At 41.7% G+C, this 25,405-nt stretch overlaps 1 protein-coding gene and 1 long non-coding RNA gene across 5 annotated transcripts in view; one reads left to right on the forward strand and one right to left on the reverse strand.

Moving 5' to 3' along the window:
• GALNT9 (polypeptide N-acetylgalactosaminyltransferase 9) overlaps window positions 1-25,405 on the reverse strand; it is a 715,214-nt gene that overhangs the window by 279,043 nt on the left and 410,766 nt on the right. For all 4 annotated transcript variants that reach the window (XR_012226577.1, XM_073559010.1, XM_073559011.1 and 1 more), the window contains exon 6: window positions 9,964-10,081. Coding sequence is in view for 3 of the 4 variants with exons in the window: in XM_073559010.1 (XP_073415111.1) it covers window positions 9,964-10,081 (118 nt within the window). In the remaining variant the exon portion in view is untranslated. The remainder of the gene's footprint in view (window positions 1-9,963; window positions 10,082-25,405) is intronic.
• Window positions 15,856-25,405, forward strand: part of LOC141069461 (uncharacterized) — a 113,157-nt gene continuing 103,607 nt past the window's right edge. The window contains exon 1 of the long non-coding RNA XR_012226578.1: window positions 15,856-16,014. This is a non-coding gene — a long non-coding RNA (uncharacterized lncRNA). The remainder of the gene's footprint in view (window positions 16,015-25,405) is intronic.

Here is a 25,405-nt window from a genome sequence, read left to right on the forward strand (position 1 = left end):
TGTGATAGCATTGGGCCTATTTCTAGTATAGTCATAATAATGAGAGTTTACTCTCCTTGAGCCAGAACAGACCCTTGCTCCTATTGCAACATAATGCTATATTTTAATTGAAACTCCTGCAGCAGGAAAAATGTCTTACTAGGGGTAGATTTACAGTGGTTACAGCTGATTGTTGGGATTACTGGGATCATTGGGAAAGTTTTGTGCATAAAGTGTGATTCCCAGAGTCATTAACTTCACCTCCTTATAGCTGCAAACTAAAATTCATGCTCTGACATACCACTTATAGCCAATGATTACTAGTATCCCCAATAGTACAACTGGTGCTCTCTGAAGTGATAGCCTACCATTCACTGTCAAAGCTGTTATCAACATGAAACCAACCCAATAACTTTAGATCATTGACCTATTAGATGGAGACTAGCTGCTACACTGTTTTCCTTAAACAGCACTCGAAAACATGGGGGATTCTTGCTCTCTAGCACATGTTCACTAACAGCAGCAGTTTGAACCACATTATACAGAAATAATGAGCAGTGTATCTGTAAATCCTGCTTTGGGGGTGAGGTAAAACACTTGATAAAAATATGTAGAACTGGACCATATGTGCCTGTGCCTTTATCAATCTTCGGCCACATTCATACGTATTTGATAAGTATTTTACATCAATATATGTAAGGCAAAGTCAGGAGTAAAAAATCAAAGGACAGTGTAATAGAAACATGTGCACCACGTCTTTTTTTTTGCCCATTTCTGGTTTTGACTTACAAATGCTGATGTAAAATACTGACCAAATACTGAACATATTAACGTTGCTTTCTTCACATTCTGATCCTCCCCTCTCTTCGATCTCATCTTTGCAGACTTCATTCTGTAGATCTAATATGACACCTCAATGAGCTGGCAGTTCATTTTGTTTTGACCAAGAAGAAGTTTAGCTGTTTTTTAGCGTGAAAGATCAGTTCAGGAGTAGGGGAGGATGAGTGGAAATGAATAGAAGAAAATGCTTATAAGAAAGAACCCTAATATACATTGCAAGCTTTCTCATATATGCCTGGATATTCATGCAAAATTTGTTAAAACAAAAGTGGCCATTTAATAGAAACAATAGGTAACTATCTGATGCCACATTTCCTTAATCACTAGAAAACAAGTTTGATGTTCAAAGATATTAATAAGGTAGTTCCATTACCTTTTCTGAGCCTTTTATTGGAATTTTCTAAAGCAAAAAAAAATAACTAGCAATTAGATTGTGCTGATTGTCATTTCTTAATTGACCTACACTGATGTTTTAATCTATTTTTCTACCAGCTTCCATAGTATAGTGCCAATATCTGATTGCTCTTTGCCTGCCAATTCTATTTTATTTATCAAGTTGCTTTTGGGGATTAAGGAATCTATTTCCTGTGTGTAATCCTAGAAAGACTGATCTATATGGGCCATTTTCTTTAAACTCAAAGTGATGCTTTGCCCTGAGCTGTACAATTTATATTATTACCCTTAAAACATCTTATTAAGGCGGAAGCTTAATTATAACCAACCTTTAACTACATCTTTTGTTCACATTAAGAAAATGGAAAGACAGAGCAAATAGCTATTTAGTTTTAGTGGTTCCAGAAGAGTATGAAAAATGTGGCAGAAAGCCAAAGAATTCTGTGAAATAAAGACAACTAGATTCACAGGTAGAACATTTTCCTTGAGTCTGAAGCACGTCTAGATATTGGGAAATATCATATTGGTTTGGATAAGCAATAAAACAAGATGTACTGTGTACAAATAATTAGCTTTTTTCTACTATATTGTAATTAATGGATGAACAACATACAGAATTTTGTTACATATTAGCATTTTCACAGTTTAGGTTTCTACATTGGTTGCACATATCTGTTTATTAACCCCACATTGAGAGCCAATTTGATACTTAAAGGGAATCTGTCACCTGGTTTTGGCGGGCTATTTAAATGAGGTCTGTCCGGTCCGATGGGCGGTGTTTCTGATCTTTGCCACCTCCCCATCCTTGGCCACCGTATGCAGTTTTTTCATGAATAGGAGTAGGCATCCGCCATCTTTCACGCGTGCGCTAAGCATTCTTGGCTCGCGCACGTGCAGTATGCTTTGCCCAACTGCAGGCAAAGATGAAAAGCCTTACTGCGCATGCGCTTGTTAACTAGGCCCCGGAACACAGCAAAATACTTCCGGGGCTTAGTTAACCGGCGCATGCGCAGTAAGGCTTTTCGACTTTGCCCGCAGTTGGGCAAAGCATATTGCACGTGCGTGAGCCAAGAATGCTTAGCGCATGCACGAAAGATGGCGGACACCTACTCCTATTCATGAAAAAACTGCGGACGGCAGCCAAGGACGAGGAGGCGGCAAAGATCCAAAACACCGCCCATAGGACCGGACAGACCTCATTTAAATAGCCCGCCAAAACCAGGTGACAGATTCCCTTTAATGACCAGGCCAATTTTTACAATTCTGACCACTGTCACTTTATGAGGTTATAACTTTGGAACACTTTAATGGATACTGCTGATTCTAAGATTATTTTTTGAGACATATTGTACTTCATGTTAGTGGTAAAATTTCTTTGATATGACTTGCATTTATTTATGAAAAAAACAGAAATATGGTGAAAATTTTTAAAATTTCAGAATTTTCAAACTTTTAATTTTTATGCCCTTAAATCAGAGAGATGTCACACAAAATAGTTCATAAATAACATTTCCCACATGTCTACTTTACATCAGTACAATTTTAGAAGCAAACTTTTTTTTTGTTAGGAAGTTATATGGGTTAAAAGTTGATTAGCGATTTTTCATTTTTCCAACAAAATTCACAAAAATTTTTTTTTAGGAACCACATCACATTTGAAGTCACTTTGAGGGGTGTACATGACAGAAAATACCCAAAACTGACACCATTCTAAAACTGCACCCCTCAAGGTGCTCAAAACAACATTCAAGAAGTTAATTAACCCTTTACGTGCTTCACAGGAACTGAAGCAATGTGGAAGGAAAAAAGGAACATTTAAACTTTTTATCACAAAAATTTTACTTCAGAACCAGTTTTTTTTATTTCACAAATGTAAAAAGAGAAAATTAACCACAAAATTTGTTGTGCAATTTCTCCTGAATACGCTGATACCCCATATGTGGGGGTAAACCACTGTTTGGGAGCACGGCAGAGCTCAGAAAGGAAGAAGCCTCATTTGACTTTTTCAATGCAGAATTGGCTGGAATTGAGATAGGATGCCATGTTGCGTTTGGAGAGCCCCTGCTGTGCCTAAACAGTAGAAACCCCCCACAAGTGACCCCATTTTGTAAACTAGACCCCCAAGGAACATATCTAGATGTGTGGTGAGCACTTTGAACCCCAAAGTGCTTCACAGAAGCTTATAACGTAGAGCCGTGAAAATAGAAAATCATATTTTTTCCATAAAAATGATATTTTCACACTCAAATTTTTATTTTCCCAAGAATAACAAGAGAAATTAGACCCCCAAAGTTGTTGTGCAATTTGTCCTGAATACGCCGATACCCCATATGTGGGGGTAAACGACTATTTGGGCGCATGGCAGAGCTTGGAAGGGAAGCAGCCCCATTTGACTTTTTTGGCTGGAATTGAGATCAGACTCCATGTGGCGTTTGGAGAGCCCCTGATGTGCCGAAACAGTGAAAACCCCCACAAGTGACCCAATTTTGGAACCTAAACCATCTAAGGAACTTATCTTGATGTGTGGTGAGCACAATTGTTTCACTAAAGTTTACAATGTAGAGCCGTGAAAATAAAAAATAATTTTTCTCCACAAAAATGATGTTTTAGCCCACAATTTTTTATTTTCCCAAGGGTATCCGGAGAAATTGGACCCAAAAAGTTGTTGTGCAATTTGTTTTGAGTATGCTGATACCCCATATGTGGGGGGAACCACTGTTTGGGAGCATGGCAGAGCTCGGAAGGGATGGAGCACTGCTTTGGAATGCAGACTTTGATGGAATTGTCTGTGGGCATCATGTTGTGTTTGCAGAGCCCCTGATTTGCCTAAACAGTAGAAACCCCACACAAGTGACTCCACTTTGGAAACTAGACCCCCAAGGAACTTATCTAGATGTGTTGTGAGAACTTTTAACCCCCAAGTGTTTCACTAAAGTTTATAACACAGAGCTGTGACAATAAAAAATAATTTTTTTTCCACAAAAATGCTTTTTTCAGCCCCCAATTTTTTATTTTCACCTGGGTAACTGGAGAAATTGGACCCCAAAAGAGGTTTTCCAATTTGTCCTGAGTAAACTGGTCCCCCATATATGGGAGAAAACTGTTTGGGCACACAGTAGAGCTTGGAAGGGAAGGAGCACCGTTTGACTTTTTCAATGCTGAATTGGCTGGAATTGAGATCAGATGTTGTGTTTGGAGAGCCCCTGATGTGCCTAAACAGTGGAAACTCCCCAATTCTAACTCCAACCCTAACCCCAACACACCCTTAACCCTAATCATAACCCTAACCACAACCCTAACCCCAATATCCCCTAACCCTAATCCCAACTCTAATCACGATCCTAACCCCAACACACCCCTAACCCTAATCCCATTCCTAACATAACCCTTATCCACAAACCTAACCCTAACACACCCTTAAGCCTAATCTCAACCTTATCTCTAATCCCAACCCTAACCCTAATCCCAATGGTAACCATAATCCAAACCCTAGCCCCAACCCTAACCTTAACTTTAGCCCCAACTCTAACCCTAACTTTAGCCCAACACTAACCCTAATGGGAAAATGGAAATAAATACGTTTTTTTATTTGATTATTTTTCCCTAACTAAGGGGGTGATAAAGGGGGGTTTGATTTATTATTTTTTTTATATTGATCACTGTGATAGGGTCTATCACAGTGATCAAAATAAACCAATAGGAAAAATCTCCTATTGTTGCTGGGTGCCGACCGGCAGATTTTGGCGGGTACACTGCGCATGCACCTGCCATTTTCTTACCGGAAGAATGCCCTGGGGGGAAGCAGAAGGGCACCGGGACACTGGGAGGTACCGGGTGGATCGGGAACCCTATTTCTCTCTCCTCTGATGTGCGATCACATCAGAGGAGAGAGAAATTAAATGGCAAATCGGACTTTTTTTGCAGTCACCGTTATACCATTAATAATGGTGATTGCAACCCTGGGGTCAGTAAAAACCGACCCGAATCATGTTCTCTGGGGTCTTGGTTATCCCCGGCAGCGGAGACCCCAGAGAATTTCTGGCTCTGGTGGGCGCTATACACTTTTTACTGCTGCCATTAAAAGGCATATTGGTGGTCATTAAAGGGTTAAACATGAGTGAGCCAGAATTGTAAAGTTCGGGGTTAATACCGGACACGGTGCTGAACTCTGAACATGGACTTCTCCTGGAAGTCTGATTTACAGTTCAGCAGTACAGGGAGAGATAAAGATTTTCTAGCTCCATAGCTCAGGTCTCCATTGATTTCAATGGGGTTTGGTTTCAGGTTCAAGTTCAGGTACAGTTCTGGTACCTGAACCAAACTTTGGTCTAAAGTTTGGCTGAATCCGACAAACCCCAGCTTCCACGGGTCCGCTTATCCCTACTGTTTATTACACTGGTAAATCTTCCTCTATGAAAAGATATAGCAAGTAGTGGACACATGAAGATTAGTATATGGGGGTTATAATCTGTTAATATGATATTAATCATCTAAAAGAGTTTTAGTTCGAACTTTGGGTGGTTAAGGCTGTGTGCACACGATGCAGATTTGCAGCAGATCCGCAGCAGATTTTACCACGCAGAAACGTTGCATATCCACATTGTGATGTACAGTAGCCTTAAAATCAATGAAAAAAAAACCCGCTGTGCAGACGCTGCGGATTTTTCCGCTCGGTTTTCCTGCGGTACAAAATCCGCAGCATGTTACTTCTTTTGTGCGGTTTTCCATATCCCCTGTCACCAAATCCGCAGGGGGAAAACCGCAGTGGAAAACCGCACAAAAACCGCAATAAAACCGCAGGAAAAATGGAAAAAATCCGCAGGAAAAATGCAGGTCATTTGACCTGCGGATTTCTTCCATTCTGAGCGGAAAAATCCGCAGGGCTAAAAAGTCCGTCTGCACTCAGCCTAAAAGCACTTCGTGCAGAAGAAAGCTTAATTACCTGCATATTGTAAGCAAAGGTGGGCTTGATAAAGTTCCCCAGCTGCCCATATTTCAACTGTGTAAATATAGAGGGGAAGATATCCACATCCAACATGGCGGAGGTTACAGTTATGCTATGCAACTGCCTATACCTACTCCCCAAACCGCACAGGCACCATATTCATCCCTTGATTGCACAAATGCACTACACAAATCACATGAAAATACCCATGTCTGAGAATGTACAAACACATTCAGTGACTGCACAGAAAAGGGAAAAGGTGAAGAGGTGGTCCCATGATTATACCGTAAGAGTACCCCTTTCCCCACTTTTGTGTAGTTGCTGTATGTGCTTATTGCATTTACCATTGCCATTTTAATTGGGCTGACAGATATTGCTGCAGCCATTGTTTATACCATATAAAGGTGGACAGTTGGGGGCCTTAATTGGCAATATTGGAGTGAAATGTGTCATCAGTTATTCTTATCTCAGGACAAGGTGTCAGTTTAATATATTTGCTGAGTTTTCTGCCTTTTAAAGAAGTTTTCTAGGACTACTTTATCTTCTTCTAATGTGGCTAAGAAATGACAGCAGCTGCTGACTACCTGTCTGTTCTGCCTGGCACCTGCTTAGAGTGATCACAGATTAGGGGACACGGATGAAAATCAGTATGACATTAGCAGTCACGCCCCATTAACAGAGCAGAGGGGAAGAAAAGCAGCGGCTCTGTCAACATCACATCAGCGGAAGCAGCAGAACCACCAGCTGGGGTGGAATCTTCCATGACTGCTATGAGGTGGAAGAGATCGGCACAGGGCACATCAGGCAGGTAACTAATAACTTAAGAGAATGAAAAAACGGAGTGTATATATTTCAAACTAGTAAGAAAGTCTTTATTAGTTTACAAACAGTTTAAAAGCATATTTAAAAAAAAGGTGCAAAAAGACAGGCAAAAGTGACACCCATCCATCATACAGAGTCAATTTTAGATAAGGCCCCTATCTTAACCCCTTAACGACCGCCGATATATCTTTAAACGGCGTCAGTTAAGGCTACTTATTCCTCAGTGATGCTTTTTAAAGTCGCTGAGAAATAAGTGTATAGCGCCCTCCAGTGTCAGAGGTTCTCTGGGGTCTCAGCTACCGGGGGTAGCTGGACCCCAGAGAACATGATTCGGGTCAGTTTTTGCCAACCCCAGAGCTGCGGTATAACGGCGACCGCCAAAAAAAGTTCGATTTTCCATTCTATTTCTCTCTCCTCTTATGTGATCGCACAATAGAGGAGAGAGAAATAAGGTCCCCCCCAATCCCCCCGGTACCTCTGGTGTCCCTGCAAACCCCCGTGAAGTGCCCCGGGCCACTGGCGTCTTCTTCCAGGAGAAAATGGCGGCCCCATGTGCAGAGATCTGCTGGCAGGCAACAGGCAACAATAGGAAATTTCTCCTATTGGTTCATTTTGGTCACTGTGATAGACTCTATCACAGTGATCAAAATAAAAAAATAGTAAATAAATCCCCCCTTTATCAACCTTTGAAAATTGCAAAATTTTCTAAATTTTTCCCAAATTTCCATATTTTTCATAAATAAATGCAAGTTATATCTAAGAAATTTTACCATTAACATGAAGTACAATATGTCAGGAAAAAACATTCTCAGAATCATTGGGAAATGTTGAAGTGTTCCAGAGCTATAATCTCATAAAGTAACAGTGATCAGAATTGTAAAAATTGGCTTGGTTGTTAAGTATCAAATTGGCTCTGTCACCAAGGGGATAATAAATATGCAAGGTTAATGCACCAGTACAAAAAGGCATCTTACCCAAATTTGTAAGAGAGGGATAGGATGGTGACAAAAACAAGTTGTATTAGCCCCAACGCTCGTTTTGCATATTCAGTCTTTACTGAGAAATCAGTTTAAAAAATAGCACTAAATGCCACTTTATTTAAAGGTAACTAAAATTTCCTAACTTTAGAGTATTTCATGAATAAGAACAGCATGGATTCTGATATATACAGTGGGTACGGAAAGTATTCAGACCCCTTTAAATTTTTCACTCTTTGTTTCATTGCAGCTATATGGTAAATTCAAAAAAGTTCATTTTTTTTCTCATTAATGTACACTCGGCATCCCATCTTGACTGAAAAAAACAGAAATGTAGAATTTTTTGCAAATTTATTAAAAAAGAAAAACTGAAATATCATATGGTGATAACAGTATTCAGACCCTTTGACAGACACTCATATTTAAGTCACATGCTGTCCATTTCCTTGTGATCCTCCTTGAGATGGTTCTACTCCTTCATTGGAGTCCAGCTGTGTTTAATTAAACTGATAGGACTTGATTTGTAAAGGCACACACCTGTCTATATAAGACCTCACAGCTCACTGTGCATGTCAGACCAAATGAGAATCATGAGGTCAAAGGAGCTATCCAAGAAGCTCAGAGACAGAATAGTGGCAATTTACACATCTGGCCAAGGTTACAAAATAATTTCTGCAGTACTCAAGGTTCCTAAGAGCACAGTGGCCTCTATAATCCTTAAATGGAAGAAGATTGGGACCACCAGAAGTATTCCTAGACCTGGCCGTCCAGCCAAACTGAACAATCGTGGGAGAAGATTCTTTGTGAGAGAGGTAAAGAAGAACCCCAAAATCACTGTGGCTGAGCTCCACAGATGCAGTAGGGACATGGGAGAAAGTTCCACAAAGTCAACAATCACTGCAGCCCTCCACCAGTCAGGCCTTTATGAAAAGCACGCATAGAGTTTGCTAGAAAAACACATGAAGGACTCTCAGACTATGAGAAATAAGATTCTCTGGGCTGATGAGACGAAGATAGAACTTTTTGGTGATAATTCTAAGCGGTATGTGTGGAGAAAACCAGTCACTGCTCATCACCTGCCCAATATAATCCCAACAGTGAAACATGGTGGTGGCAGCAGCATGCCATCAGGGTGTTTTTCAGCTGCAGGGACAGGATGACTGATTGCAATTGAAGGAAACATGAATGCGGCCAAGTACAGAATTATCATGAATAAAAACCTCTTCCAGAGTGCTCAGGACCTCAGACTTGGCCGAAGGTTCACCTTCTAACAAGGCAATGACCCTAAGCACACAGTTAAAAGAACAAAGGAGTGGCTTCAGAACAACTCTGTAACCTTTTGTGATGGGCCCAGCCAGAACTCTGACCTAAACCCAATTGAGTATCTGTGGAGAGACCTGAAAATGGCTGTCCACTGGAGAGGATCTGCAAGGATGAATGGAAGAGGATCCCCAAATCTAGGTGTGAAAAACTTTTTGCATCATTCCCAAGAAGACTCATGACTGTACTAGCTCAAAATGGCGCTTCTACTCAATAATGAGCAAAGGGTTCAAATACTTATGATCATGTGATATTTAAGTTTTCCTTTTTTTAATAAATTTGCAAAAATTTCTACATTTCTGTTTTTTTCAGTCAAGATTTGGTGCAGAGTGTACATTAATGAGAAAAAAAAAGAACTTTTTTTAATTTACCAAATGACTCCAATGACACAAAGAGTGAAAAGTTTAAAGGGGCTTGATTACTTTACGTACCCACGGTATGTTGATCTTTCCCTTTCCATTATTATTCTTTGGCATATAGTTCAAACCCAATCTAGCATTTAGTATATTGACATACTCTACACACCCATAAATTTTGTATTTAGTCAAACTGTCTACAGTGAGTTTTATATCACACCTGGAATCGATCCATTGCACTCAGTCATTACGCCCATATTTTACAGAGTACAATGCATGCACTTAAAAATGTGATCTCACAAATTACACTGCATTAAAACTGAAAACTCACTCTCATGCCAAGCTCAATATTTTCTCCTCCGTACACCTCCATGCCAGGATCTAGCAGCCCAATGTCTCCAAAGTAAGCGCGATCCACCACAAAGGAACATCCAATCATTGCAGGGGTCCTGGTGAGGAAACAGAGAATTAGTAGCATCTAAAAATGAGTGTCATATTTCTGGCTATCCAGTGTAAATTTTATTGCTTGTTGAAAAATGAATTAGGCTGTTACAATAAATCATAATGATATTGCATAATGCCTGAGGAAGGATGATGGCTCAGAGTCAATATCTAGCTGTGCACATGGTTAATACAACATGAATTGTTTGCTATATCTACTATTTAAATTAAAATTCAGATGGTTTGTACAGAAAAAGCAAAGTTAACCAAAGGGAAAAATAATATTTTGCTGTATTAGATTCTGTATTGTTTATCTGCACTCATGGAGGCAATGTCTGGAGAACCACTTGTGGGTTTACATGTTATATGTTTGCTCATTTACATAGTGATTATTAAATTTATTGACACCGTTGAAATCACACAAAAATGGCATCTGAGAACACACCCTAAGGCTTTGTTCACCACTGTATTATGATGTTTCTATCTCATTTTTTAGTATTTTCCATAAAAAGATAATCACAGTCTGCAGGGTCCATCAGGATTTATTAGGCTCTCATGGAAAATGGGTCTGGCTTAGTAGTCATGACTCCAATATTAACATATACCATGACAATAATGTGCACAGAGCCTTAGATGAAAAACAGAGAAATCCTTTAAGAACATCCCAACAGATTTTATTACAGAATAGCTCTTGAAATATGGACTGAACAGAATAGTGTGTTTTATATTCCAGTATAATATTGATAAACCTGGAGTAGATCATCTCATGGCCCTTGTCAAGGTCAAAATAATGTGTACTACTAAATCATACTGTCATTTTCTGGAATGTACGATTCATTATAGGGCTACCAGAAGCAGATGTATTTTAAAGCTGACTCCTTCTAAGCAAGTTTTTTTCTAACACATATCCAGTATGGGATGTGAATTTCTGATGAGAAAAATCTATTGATGTAATGTTTATCTGGCATCCATATGGTCCCTTGTCAATTCTGAACTAATTCGTTCTAGTACTATGTTAGATTTTAGTAATAAATCATGTTGTTTCATCTAGGAGCATGATAATAGTTATATCAAAGATTCAAGGGCAAGGTTTAACTATTTAAAGGACTTTCTAGTAGAAATCGAGATGCCACTAGGAGGAGGCTATTGCTAGGTCTGAAAAGACCCAGCATTGCCTTAACATTAATGATTGTCATTGCTATTGATTTACCTTAAATTCCCACAATGAGTTTTTGGTGATTTTTTTTGGTGCTGTATATTTTTGCTTTGCCATTATACAGTTCCATCAAAGTGGATGGGATTTACAGTGGGGAAAATAAGTATTTGATGCACTGCCGATTTTGAAAGATTTCCACTTACAAAGAATGGAGAGGTCTGTAAATTTTATCGTAGGTACACTGCAACTGTGAGAGACAAAATCTAAAAATAAAACCAGAAAATCACATTGTATGATTTTTAAATAATTACATTTCAAAATTGTAGACCTGCACAAGGCTGGGATAGGCTACAGGACAATAGGCAAGCAGCTTGGTGAGAAGGCAACAATTCTTGGCACAATTATTAGAAAATGCAAGAAACGCAAGAGATGACTGTCAATATTCCTCGGTCTGGGGCTTCATGCAAGATCTCACCTAGTAACGTAAAGATGATTCTGAGAAAGGTCACGAATCAGCCCAGAACTACATGAGAGGACCTGGTCAATGACTTGAAGAAAGCTGGGACCACATTCTCAAACATTACCATTAGTCACACACTACGACCTCATGGATTAAAATCCTGCAGGACACACAAGGTCTCCCTGTTCATGCCAGCACATGTCCAGGCCCTTTTTTCCTTTTTGTCTAGAAACTTTTTGGTATCAACTCTTTCACCATGTTTGGAAGAAGAAGAAAGATGAGAACAGCCCTAAGAACATTATCTCACCCTTGAAGCATTGTTGGGGAAACATCATACTTTGGTGGTGCTTTTCTGCAAAGGGGACAGGATGACTGCACTGTATTGTAGGGAGGATGGATGGGGTCATGTATAGTGAAATTTTGGCCAACAACTTCCTTACCTCAGTAAGAACATTTAAAGATGGGTCATGGATGGCTCTTCTAGCATGAAAATGACCTGAAACACACAGTCAGGGCAACTAAGGAGTGGCTTTATAAGAAGCATTTCAAAGGAGGTCCTGGAGTGTCCTAGCCAGTCTCCAGACTTGAACTCAATAGAAAATCTTTGGAGGGACCTGCTGAAACTCATTGTGAGGCCCAATAACAGCCGGCAAACCTGAAAGATCTGGAGAAGAATTGTATTGAGGAATGGGACAAAATCCCTGCTGCAATGTGTGCAAAGTTCATCAAGAACTACAGGAAACGTCTGACCTCTGTAATTGCAAAGAAAGGTTTCTGTAGCAAATATTAAGTTCTGTCTTTCTAATGTATCAAATACTTATTTCATGCAATAAAATGAAAAGTAATTATGTAAAAATCCCACAATGTAATTTACTTGATTTTATTTTAAGATTCTTTCTCTCACAGTTGAAGTGTACCTACACTAAAAATTACAGACCTCTCCATTCTTTGTAGGTGGGAAAACTTGCAAAATCAGCAGTGCATCAAATACTTATTTTCTCCATTTTATAGAAATCTCATGCCCACTGTGCTTTTTATGCAGCATAAAATGTGGTGCATGTTTCAAACCTGCAACATGTCAAGTTCTCTTGCTGGCACACTGAATTTTACATGCAGATTTGCCCCATAGAATTACATCAGATGCGGAAAATCAGCAGATGAAAAATGTATATGTGTTTTTAGTGCTTTTCCATTGTGGCTACGGACTAAAATTGTAATGCACACATGATTGTTGAAAAGCCAAAATATCAGTAAGGCTGGGGTCACACTAACGATTAAATCGGACGAATGCAATGCGATAAGAAATCGCATTGCATTCGTCCCAATGTTATTCTATGGGGCTGCTCCCATCATGCGATTTTTTATCGGATCCGATCCTCGGACCGAGACAATCGCAGCATGCTGCGATTGTCACCGATTTTTGGATCGGATTCGACAATGCAAGTCTATGGGGGCGAGAAAAAATTGGATTGCAAACGGACCCGATGTGTGAGTTGCGGTAAAAGCCGGCAATTTTTTTTTTCAAATACAGTAAAATCACAGTGACCGGTTAAATAAAGAAACGAATTAATAGATCTAGACATATATATATATATATATATATATATTTTATACATGTCATAGAGACACATTTATATATATATATTTCTAATTCATACAGTTCTTCGTTGCAGAATAGCCGCTAAAACATTTGCCGGCTTTTGTATATTCATTCTCCTGCCCGACATGAAATGACACATGGTTTACATATAGTTAACCATTTCATTTCATGTCTTTTTTATGTCTATCACTACTAATTATATGAGGGTTTGTGGGTAAAATTTTGGAGTTGTAGTGGTTCATTTAAGGGGTTAATTCATTGTATTAAATTGCAGGGATTCCCTGCAGCCTCAGTGACGTCAGCGGGAGTCCCAGCAATTTAATACAACGAATTAACCCCTTAAATGAACCCCTACAACTCCAAAATTTTACCCACAAACCCTCATATAATTAATAGTGATAGACATAAAAAAAAACATGAAATGAAATGGTTAACTATATGTAAACCATGTGTCATTTCATGTCGGGCAGGAGAATGAATATACAAAAGCAGGCAAATGTTTCAGCAGCTATTCTGCAATGAAGAACTGTATGAATTAGAAATATATATATAAATGTGTCTCTATGACATGTCTAATATATATATATATATGTATATATATATGTATTTAATGTGTCTAGATCTATTAATTCGTTTGTGTGCGGAAACCTGTCATTGGGCTCCATTATATGTCCATTTAGCTATCCTGCGAGAAAATCTCGCCAGACGGATGTCAAAAGGATCCTTACATGCGATTAAAATCGCATCGATGAAGAAAAATCGCATCAAAAACGGATCACTGGTTAATATACCTTTGTGCGATTTCGTACCATTAAAATCGGACCTTTTTTTTAATCGTTGTGTGTGACTCCAGCCTAAGTATCAAAAACAAAGCAGCTTTATTTAAAATATGACAACAAAAAGAGACAAAAAACTAAATGTCAAAAGTAAAAAAGCATGTAAAAAAACACTAAAAAGTGCAATAAAAATAACATAAGTAAGGCCGGTTTCACACTAGCGCATCTTCAGCGCGCGCACGGCCGGGGGTAGCTCCGCCCCCGATCCGGCTCTCTGCTCGGCGTGCCCGCCCCTTGCCTGTAGCGCCGCCTCCTAGCGGACGGCGGCGCCTGCGATCGGCGCACCCTATCTTTAGCATAGGGTGCGCCGATCGTGCGCAGGTCGTGCGCTAGTTGCGCTTTGACCTGCGCTGCGCACTTATGACGGTGCGCCGTGCGCGCCAAAATCCGAAAAGTTCGATTTTGGCGCGCACGGCGCACCGTCAAAAGTGCGCAGCGCAGGTCAAAGCGCAACTAGCGCACGACCTGCGCACGATCGGCGCACCCTATGCTAAAGATAGGGTGCGCCGATCGCAGGCGCCGCTGTGCGCTAGGAGGCGGCGCTACAAGGAAGGGGCGGGCACGCCGGGCAGAGAGCCGGCTCGGGGGCGGAGCTACCCCCGGCCGTGCGTGCGCATAAAATGCGCTAATGTGAAACCAGCCTAACACAATTAACCTAATTTACCTAAAAGGTGCAGAAATGCTGCAGAAAAACTGCAACATCTAAATCTCATTAAATACTCATTGTGTGAACATAGCCTAAGGGCTCGCTCACATCTTTGTATACATCGAACAAGCGTTATATGATTTTTTTATCAGAGAGCATTCAGGACCAATGTTATTCAATGGTGTAGAATCTGTCTGTGAAAAAATAATCTCATCATGCTGTGATTTCTCTTTGAAATCGGAAGACACTAGCCCGTTCAAGTCTATGGTTTCATGGAAAACATTTGGACTGCGCTCATCTGAATTAAGTCTGATTTCCATGGACTCACGGAAAAGAGAAGATGGAGAAGTTTTGCTCTCCATCTTCTGCTCACAGTGTGCACCGATTCTCTCATCTGAAAGAATCGGATCACACTATGCTGGCACTCTGAGAGAACTCTGATCAGAATTTGATAAGAGTGTCATCTGTATAATTGACCTGATGAGATACTGCAGCCTTAAAGTTAGAATAAAATAGTTTCCACTTCCACTAAAGCTTGAGGCTTTAAAGGCCATGAAGCGGCTTAAAGAAGTGACCTGACTTTTCTTCAAGCCACATCCCCTTTTATGTATGAAAAAGTAATCTACAAAGCAGCTGCAAAAACCAATCAAAAAGCATCAAAGATAACACTTTAGGCCGGAGTCACACTTGCTAGTGTGATGCTAGAAACTCGCACTAGTCTCTCGCATCAATACCCGGCACTGCTGCCTGCACTCGGGACCGGAGTGTGCGGCTGCATGTATTTCTGAGTTTCTATTAGTGTGACCCCGGCCTTTGGAACAGCCCCAAAGTTTTTCTGAAGCTTTTTCTGCTTTAAAAATGATGTGGGTATGCCGGTATATAGAAGATGTTTTGTGCACATGCCCTAAGAAAAAAAAAACTGAGAATTTTCTAAAATCCTGATTCCCAAAAAAATGTAGGGAACATTTTTGTAAGAAAATATAAATATTAAAATCTGTCAAAGCAGCTTTAAATATGTAAGCAAGCTGAATAATTTAAAAGACTGATTAACTGGGTTTAGAATTGTGTAGTATATTTCCCAAATAATATGGACAATCCTTTAACTGGATATTGACATAAATACTCCCATAAAAGCTGTCTAATGTCACCCGGTAGAATCATTAAACAACAACGCTCTTGAAACAAGATGCATGGCTCATCCAGTGCTGATTTGGAGGCAAATTATGTTTGAAATTCATCAACAGTAAGTTGACTCATAACACTTGTTTTCCTTCACCACTCTTATAAGACCTATTGATTAAAAAGACAGGAATGTTTAATGTGCTAGTGTGATATTTGCCATATGTGACTTCGCCAAGCTTTGCAGAGCAGCAGTTACCATTGCAGCACACTATATTCCCATGTGAATACACTTTATATATGCTCTAACTTTAAGTTCAGTACACTCCGCCGTGCTGTTTAAGGCATTATCAAAATAGGGTAAAAGAGATAGAATTATTTTTCCTCTGCCCCAACAAAGCATCCCAGAAAGGGGGCCAATGAACACTCACCCTCATTATAAATGAGATCAAAGTTCAGACCCACAGCTGACAGCCATTTATGGCAAACATAAGCAGATCAAGTAAAAGGTGCCTGTTCACGCATTTTCTCACAGGAGATTCCATTCATAGAGAATATATTCTCCTTGAACGTAATATCCTTTCTTATGCTCTGGGGTCAATATAAAGCCAAGAGCATAATAAACATAACATGTAAAATATAGATCCGCTGTTCACCATCACCCGTGCAATCCCCATTGCAACTTCTGATCCCAGCCACTTGGACTGAAATCACAAGGTTGGGTTCTGTAGAATCGTACAAAATACCACAACATCAAGACTTCACAGTGTGCATCATAACCTTATGAAGTCATGTACAGAACCACCTTGAGACTCATCAGAGCCAGGAGTCCTGTCTCAGCACAAGTGGCAGGGATCAGAAGGTGCAGCAAGGTCCCAAAAGGTGACAGTGAAGAGTGGAGGGGCCTGAGAGGTGAGTAGTAAATTGAGTATTGTTTTTTTAACCTTATAGGCTGGTTTCACATTCGCGCTTTTTAAGCGCACGCACGGCCGGGGGTAGCTCCGCCCCCGAGTCGGCTCTCTGCCCGGCGTGCCCGCCCCTTCCTTGTAGCGCCGCCTCCTAGCGCACAGCGGCGCCTGCGATCGGCGCACCCTATCTTTAGCATAGGGTGCGCAGATCGTGCGCAGGCCGTGCGCTAGTTGCGCTTTGACCTGCGCTGCGCACTTTTGACGGTGCGCCGTGCGCGCCAAAATCAAACTTTTCAGATTTTGGCGCGCACGGCGCACCGTCAAAAGTGCGCAGCGCAGGTCAAAGCGCAACTAGCGCACGGCCTGCGCACGATCTGCGCACCCTATGCTAAAGATAGGGTGCGCCGATCGCAGGCGCCGCTGTGCGATAGGAGGCGGCGCTACAAGCAAGGGGCGGGCACGCCGGGCAGAGAGCCGGCTCGGGGGCGGAGCTACCCCCGGCCGTGCGTGCGCTTAAAAAGCGCTAATGTGAAACCAGCCTTATTTGCCCATTATGATTCAGAATAATGGCGTGCATTTACAAGAAATCTGCATTTTGGTGAATGCGTGTTTTTGCAATGTGTAAAGGCCCCTTTACATTTAGCGATGCACCAGCGATCCCGACAACGATACGACCCAGTCAGGATCACTGGTGCATCGCTAAATGGTCGCTAGTGAGCTGCCACACAGGCAGATCTCACAGCGATGCAGCAGCGATACAGCGGTCGTTACTTACCTTTCAGATGCGGCGATCCTAACGTCCTCCTGTCCGCGTCGGCGCCAGCAGGAAGCGCCCGACGAGAAATGGAGCTGTGCGATCAACGACAGACAGCGGGGGAGCCGGTCGGAGGTAAGTATCACACATAGCAATAACGCTGCTGCATCACCAAATCGGTGATGCTTTAGCAATATTGCTAGCGATATCGCTATGTGTAAAACCCCCTTAAGAGCATGTTCACATTGTGGCTATTTGATAGACAAAACCAAGCAAACAAACAAACAAAATAAGCATATCCTCTGTAGTAAGTAAATAGTGATAGTGTGTCATAGTGAGATAATTAAAAATACTAGACAATTCTTTCAATTTATCCAAAAATTTCTTTAAAAATATAAATAGATCTTCATTAGAAAACATCTAATGAACATAACATAAGGTGCTTACTAAATACTTCCAATTGGGTACGCCGTGTCATGGTGGGATGTATTTTATGCTTTTTTGATCAAAATAGTGTTAACTAAGAACCCTGTTATTTACATTTATTATTACAATTTTTTTTATTTACTTACTACAGGGTATTTTCTCATTTAGTTTTTTCTTGCGATTTGTCTTTTGTCTGTGAAATGGCCACAATGTGAACATGTTCTTACACATTGCATGTATACCAACTTATGTTCCTGCTCATTTCTTTGGTTCTGCTTTTGTTTCTAGCACTTTGTATAAACAGGATCATTGCTCTCCTTTTTGAGCTAGTCATTTCATCTATATAGCGTCCCATGAGCAGGTGTCTGAACAGTGGCCCTTGTCTTGCTTTGCCATTATTCACATTGAGGTCGGCTGACATAAGTTAAGATTTTAATAATGCTGACAGGATAAGACCATCCTGATTTGGTACACCTTGTCATGGTGGCATGGCTTTTATGCTCTTTTTTAATCAAAATAGTGTTAACTAAGTACACTATGTTATTTGCATGTACTATTACTTAATACTTATTTTACATGGTATATGTCTACTTTGTTTTTTTTTCTTGGGTTTTGAATGCGTATTTTTGTAAAATTCAAGTAAAATTCAATTCCACTCAAATGTATTCTCTCATCTCCAATTTATGACATATCTAAAATTAGTCTATAAATGTTAGCAGGAGAATATCAGTTTAGGAAAATGTGTCCAAGCAATTTTTCAGCTGCATTGTTTTGTGCTGAAAATCGAGTAACAGTATTTCACAGTTCAAAATCTAGATGTGAATCTATAAAACCTCAAGCCCACAATGCATTTAAAGACGCCATGGAAGTGACCCTTTTTTAATTTTTTTTCTATTGAGTAATTTTTGGAACCTAAAAAAACTGCATGAAAAATCTCAGTTGCATTTTTAGGTGCAGAATCGAAGCATTTCTGCACTAAAAACTGCATAAGAATTGCTGTATTAAATCCATACAAAAAAGCATAAAAAGGGAAACAAAAACATAACAAACAAGGAAGACTGGCCTTGTGTATTTTTGTGTGGATACCTAAGTAATATGTGGAAAAAACACAGAGGAAACATCTGCAGCATTTTACCATAAGGGAACATACTGTAGACTCTCCAAAGACCATATGTAGTGCAGATAAATTTAGAGATATATTTCTGTGATCAGATTTTGATGTTGCAGGTTTTTGGCACCATTGCAGCACTAATTCGCTAAGTTAGGATTTTTTTATGTTGCTACTTATTTTGTAGCAAAAAATTAGTAACAAAATATTTATGTTGTTATGTATTGACATCACTGCTTTTTATGTGAATCTGATATTATTATCATTGCTTATGGATTTTTGGATATTCCAGGAGGTTGTTTCTGTGTAACCCTGCCTATGTCAGATACGCTCTTTTTAAAAGTTTTATATGTCTATTAATTGTTCCATAACGATATTTCCTTTATATTTTTGGCTTGTACTTTTATTCTTCTATAGGATTTTGTTTTTAGGGTTTAAAATGTGTAAGGTAACTAAAATAAAACATTTGACATATTCATCAGAATTACAGTTTACAGTGGATATAAAAGTCCCCAAACTTTAGTTAAACTGACAGAATTTTGCAATGTTAAAAGGTTATACCAAGAAGAATAACTTTACAACTTTTTCCACCTTTTACTCTTTGAGGACTGGGCAATTTTTAGTTTGTAACTTCTTGCAAAAAACAAGTCCTCACATAGCTATGTGGGTGTAAATATAAAAAGTTACAAACTGTGGTTTATCGCTTCTTTGGGAAGCTGAGTTCAAATTCTCTAGCCACAAGCAGGCCTGATTACTGCCACACCAGTTCTCAATCATGAAATCGGTTAATTAACATTAAAGTAGACCAAAAGATCATCAAAAGCTAGACATCGTGACTCCAGCGAACCACAATGAGAGCCATTATCCACAAATGACGAAAACATGTAACAGTTATGAACCTTCCCAGAACTGGCTGGCTGACCAAAATTACTCCAAGAGCACAGCAATGACACATATAAGAGGTCACAAAAGACCCCACAACAACATCCAAAGAACTGCAGGCCACCGTTAAGTTTAGTGGTCATGATACTACCATAAGAGCTACAGAGCAATAAGAACAAAAAGGCTCGTCTCAGCTTTGCCAGAAAACATCTTGAAGATCTCCAAGACTTTTGGGAGAATACTCTGTGGACTGACGAGACACAAGATGAACTTTTTGGAAGTTGTATGTCCCATTACATCTGGCATAGAAGTAACAAAGCATCTCATAAAAGGAACATCATGCAAACAGTAAAATATGATGGTGGTAGTGTAATTGTCACAGTAGTGACTGACCAGGTATGAAACGACCCACCAGTAGGTTGGTCACCAACAGCACAAAAAACAAGGGAATACCGTGGACACAATTGCAATGGTGAAATGGACACCTCCTGCACTCTCCTAAGGATGTGCCCTGATCTTCCTGATGTCCCTATATGGTTTCTTTCAAACCATCGCCGAGCAGGATACCTTAGCCCTCGCTTGCCCTGCACCTATCCCTAAGTAGGGAATTGGCAAGTGCAGACACTGGTCCCACCACTGCACTAATACAACACAAAGGGTAGATATGACAAACAAGGTAATGACAAACAACACTTAGCTTTCTGCTGTAAAGCAGTGCACAGCAGGATCACAACACCAGATACACCATGAACAGCTGAGGCCCCACTGCTCTCAGCAAGTTTCTTCTCCTCAGCGTGGTCGCCGCAGAATGACCTCTAACACCAATGGTCAGCTGATGCATCAGGTGACCCTTTGACGGAAGGTGGGAGTGGTCACCACCTGCATCAGAAAACTCAACAGCTATGTAATTACACCAGCGGCCAAGGGGGAGAAAAACTGACATTATCCCCTGATAATGCCTGAAAGGAAAAAAGTTTATATGTGAGAATCCAGATCTGCCACGGATCCAAAGATGGATCTTGACAGTAATGATCTGGGGCTGTCTTGCTGCTTCAGGACCTGGAAGACTTGTGATAAATTAACTCCTGAATTCTGCTGTCTACCAAAAAATCCTGAAGGTGAATATCCTACCATCTGTTCAGGATCTCAAGGTGAAGCGCATTTGGGTTACGGAACAGGACAATGATCCTAAGCACACCAGCAAGTGCACCTCTGAATAGCTTAAGGAAAACAAAATTTAGACTTTGGAGTTGCCTAGTCAAAGTCCTGACCTTAATTCGATTAAAATGCTATAGCATGACCTGAAAATGTGGCTCATGTTCAGAAACCCCCCAATTTGGTGAATTACAACAATTCTACATGGATGAGTGAGACAAAATTCCTCCAGAGCATTGTAAAAGATTCATTGCCAGTCATCGTTCATGCTTGATTTCAGTTGTTGCTGCTAATGGTGTGCTAACCAGTAGAGTTGAGCGACTTTTGGTTTTTTAGGGTCGCGTTTCATTTCGTGAAACCCGACTTTTCCAAAAGTCGGGTCGAGCAAGATCGTCCGATTATAGGGAAAAGTCGGGGTCGTCCCGAAACACGAAACCCAATGTAAGTCAATGGGGAATAAAAGTCGGCAGTGAGAGGAGGACAGGAAACACACCTACAGTGCCCATTTGAATGCCAAAAGCATCAATTCTTCTTAATAAGGCTGGTTTCACATTCGCGCTTTTTAAGCGCACGCACGGCCGGGGGTAGCTCCGCCCCCGAGCCGGCTCTCTGCCCGGCGTGCCCGCCCCTTCCTTGTAGCGCCGCCTCCTAGCGCACAGCGGCGCCTGCGATCGGCGCACCCTTATCTTTAGCATAGGGTGCGCAGATCGTGCGCAGGCCGTGCGCTAGTTGCGCTTTGACCTGCGCTGCGCACTTTTGACGGTGCGCCGTGCGCGCCAAAAGTTTGATTTTGGTGCGCACGGCGCACCGTCAAAAGTGCGCAGCGCAGGTCAAAGCGCAACTAGCGCACGGCCTGCGCACGATCTGCGCACCCTATGCTAAAGATAGGGTGCGCCGATCGCAGGCGCCGCTGTGCGCTAGGAGGCGGCGCTACAAGGAAGGGGCGGGCACGCCGGGCAGAGAGCCGGCTCGGGGGCGGAGCTACCCCCGGCCGTGCGTGCGCTTAAAAAGCGCGAATGTGAAACCAGCCTTAAGCTTGTCAACCTTAATTAACTTCATAATACAAGTTACGCACTGAAAAATGGGGGTTATTTGGCTAAATTTGTGGGGGGGGAGGGCTGGCTGCAGGTTTTCATGTGCCCTGGGCAAAAGAGCGCCCCTTTAACACATACCACAACTCATCATGCTCCGATACGGCAGAGAAATAGCGGTATAGTACAATGAAAAATACCTCACTTTTTACATCTCATGACGAGGCCCATCTATCTCTCCATACAAAATCATTGGTCCCATATAATGTTTGAAACAGTATATGATGAGCTCCACATAATGCTACAGTATATGTTGGTCCCCATGGATGAAGCTCCACTGTCTTATGGGCCCAAATAATGCTCCAAACATAATGGGCCCCATTTCTAATGCTCTAGTGTATAATGGGCCCTGTAAATGCTGCTCCAGTGTCTGATGTCCACCTTTGGAATGTTCCAGTGTATGGTGGGCCCCATCTATCATTCTCCAGAGTATAGTGCTCCCCAAAAATGCTGTCCCAACATTGAAAACAATCAAATAAGTCTCCTCGCTAGGGAATCCCTGTACTTGTCTGGACAGGTGCTGTAGCTTGCTTAACAGCTCGCCAGCCGTTCTCACGCCCAGTATGGATTTCACGTGATTGCACAAAGGTTAGAAAGGGTACCGTATCCCTGGATAACATGTATGGATAGCGTACACATTCAAAATATGTCTATACAGCATGAGGCAGGCTCAGACGGTGTTAGGCCCAGTATGGATTGCACGTCATTGCACAAAGGTTAGAAAGGGTACCGTATCCCCGGATAACATGTATGGATAGCGTACACATTCAAAATATATGTCTATACAGCATGAGGCAGGCTCAGACGGTGTTAGGCTCAGTATGGATTGCACGTCATTGCACAAAGGTTAGAAAGGGTACCGTATCCCCAGATAACATGTATGGATAGCGTACACATTCAAAATATATGTCTATACAGCATGAGGCAGGCTCAGACGGTGTTAGGCCCAGTATGGATTGCATGTCATTGCACAAAGGTTAGAAAGGGTACCGTATCCCCGGATAACATGTATGGATAGCGTACACATTCAAAATATATGTCTATACAGCATGAGGCAGGCTCAGACGGTGTTAGGCCCAGTATGGATTGCACGTCATTGCACAAAGGTTAGAAAGGGTACCGTATCCCCGGATAACACGTATGGATAGCGTACACATTCAAAATATATGTCTATACAGCATGAGGCAGGCTCAGACGGTGTTAGGCCCAGTATGGATTGCACGTCATTGCACAAAGGTTAGAAAGGGTACCGGATCCCCGGATAACATGTATGGATAGCGTACACATTCAAAATATATGTCTATACAGCATGAGGCAGGCTCAGACGGTGTTAGGCCCAGTATGGATTGCACGTCATTGCACAAAGGTTAGAAGGGGTACCGTATCCCCGGATAACATGTATGGATAGCGTACACATTCAAAATATATGTCTATACAGCATGAGGCAGGCTCAGACGGTGTTAGGCCCAGTATGGATTGCACGTCATTGCACAAAGGTTAGAAAGGGTACCGTGTCCCCGGATAACATGTATGGATAGCGTACACATTCAAAATATATGTCTATACAGCATGAGGCAGGCTCAGACGGTGTTAGGCCCAGTATGGATTGCACGTCATTGCACAAAGGTTAGAAGGGGTACCGTATCCCCGGATAACATGTATGGATAGCGTACACATTCAAAATATATGTCTATACAGCATGAGGCAGGCTCAGACGGTGTTAGGCCCAGTATGGATTGCATGTCATTGCACAAAGGTTAGAAAGGGTACCGTATCCCCGGATAACATGTATGGATAGCGTACACATTCAAAATATATGTCTATACAGCATGAGGCAGGCTCAGATGGTGTTAGGCCCAGTATGGATTGCACGTCATTGCACAAAGGTTAGAAGGGGTACCGTATCCCCGAATAACATGTATGGATAGCGTACACATTCAAAATATATGTCTATACAGCATGAGGCAGGCTCAGACGGTGTTAGGCCCAGTATGGATTGCACGTCATTGCACAAAGGTTAGAAAGGGTACCGTATCCCTGGATAACACGTATGGATAGCGTACACATTCAAAATATATGTCTCAGGAGGCAGGCTCAGACGGTGTAAGGCACAGTATGGATTTGACGGCCCAGATTACACAGCGGAGGAGCAGGGAGAGGTAAAGTTTGCAAATGCTGGGGCCCTGGCCAAGCAAGGGGGGCCCACTCGTGGGCGTCGGTACTGGCACTGGGCCCCTCATAGTACAGCGGTGTGTCTGACGGCGGGTGTGCACCACCACCGTCAGAGACACTTGATTGCACTATGAGGGACCCTGTGCCAGTGCCCGTGCCCAAGAGTCGGCCTACCCACCTGTCCAGGGCAACGGCACTCGCACGGTGTCGTGCGGTAGGTGGTGACCCCGGCCATGGGGGGGGAGGCAGCACAGTTAGGGAGTTTTAGAAAGTGGCATATGTTGATGTTGGACATTCAGCTGATGCAAAAGGCGAAATAGGTGAAGTACCAGGAAGGGGTGGACCAAAGCAAGCCATTTTTCTGTCACCCTATGTGTCATCAGGGGAAGGTGGGACAAAATCCTTGGAAACCCATGCGTGGTTCATTTTAATGAAGGTTAGATCATCCACATTTTGGGTTGACAGACGGGTCCTTTTTTCTGTCAGGATTGATCCAGCTGCACTGAAGACTCTTTCCGATAGCACACTTGCAGCTGGGCAAGTGAGCTCCTGTAAGGCATATTGGGCCAATTCAGGCCAGGTGTCCAGTTTAGCGGCCCAATAGTCAAAGGGGAATGACCTGTGTGGGAGAACATCGATATGGGAGGAAAAGTAGTTTGTAACCATAGTTGACAACTGCTGTCTCCTGTCACTTTCCATCGATGCAGTATTACCAGTTGTGTGAGCGGTATTTGAAAAATCAGTCCACAACATTGTCATGAAACCCCTGTCTCCAACGCCACTTCTGCTGTGTGCACCACGAACACCTCTGCCAAGCTGCCCCCGGCCCGTACGGCTCTTGTGAGAACCATCACCGCTGCTGTGTGCTGGGAATGCCTCAAGCAACCGATTTACCAGAGTTGCTTGTTTATTAGCCAATATTAGGTCAAGGTTCTCCTGTGGCATGATGTTTTGTAATTTGCCTTTATAGCGTGGATCCAGGATGCTGGCCAACCAGTAGTCGTCATCGTTCATCATTT

Source organism: Dendrobates tinctorius, unplaced genomic scaffold (assembly GCF_039654945.1).
Source record: "Dendrobates tinctorius isolate UK_male_01 unplaced genomic scaffold, ASM3965494v1 ptg000265l, whole genome shotgun sequence".
Lineage (NCBI taxonomy): Eukaryota > Metazoa > Chordata > Amphibia > Anura > Dendrobatidae > Dendrobates > Dendrobates tinctorius.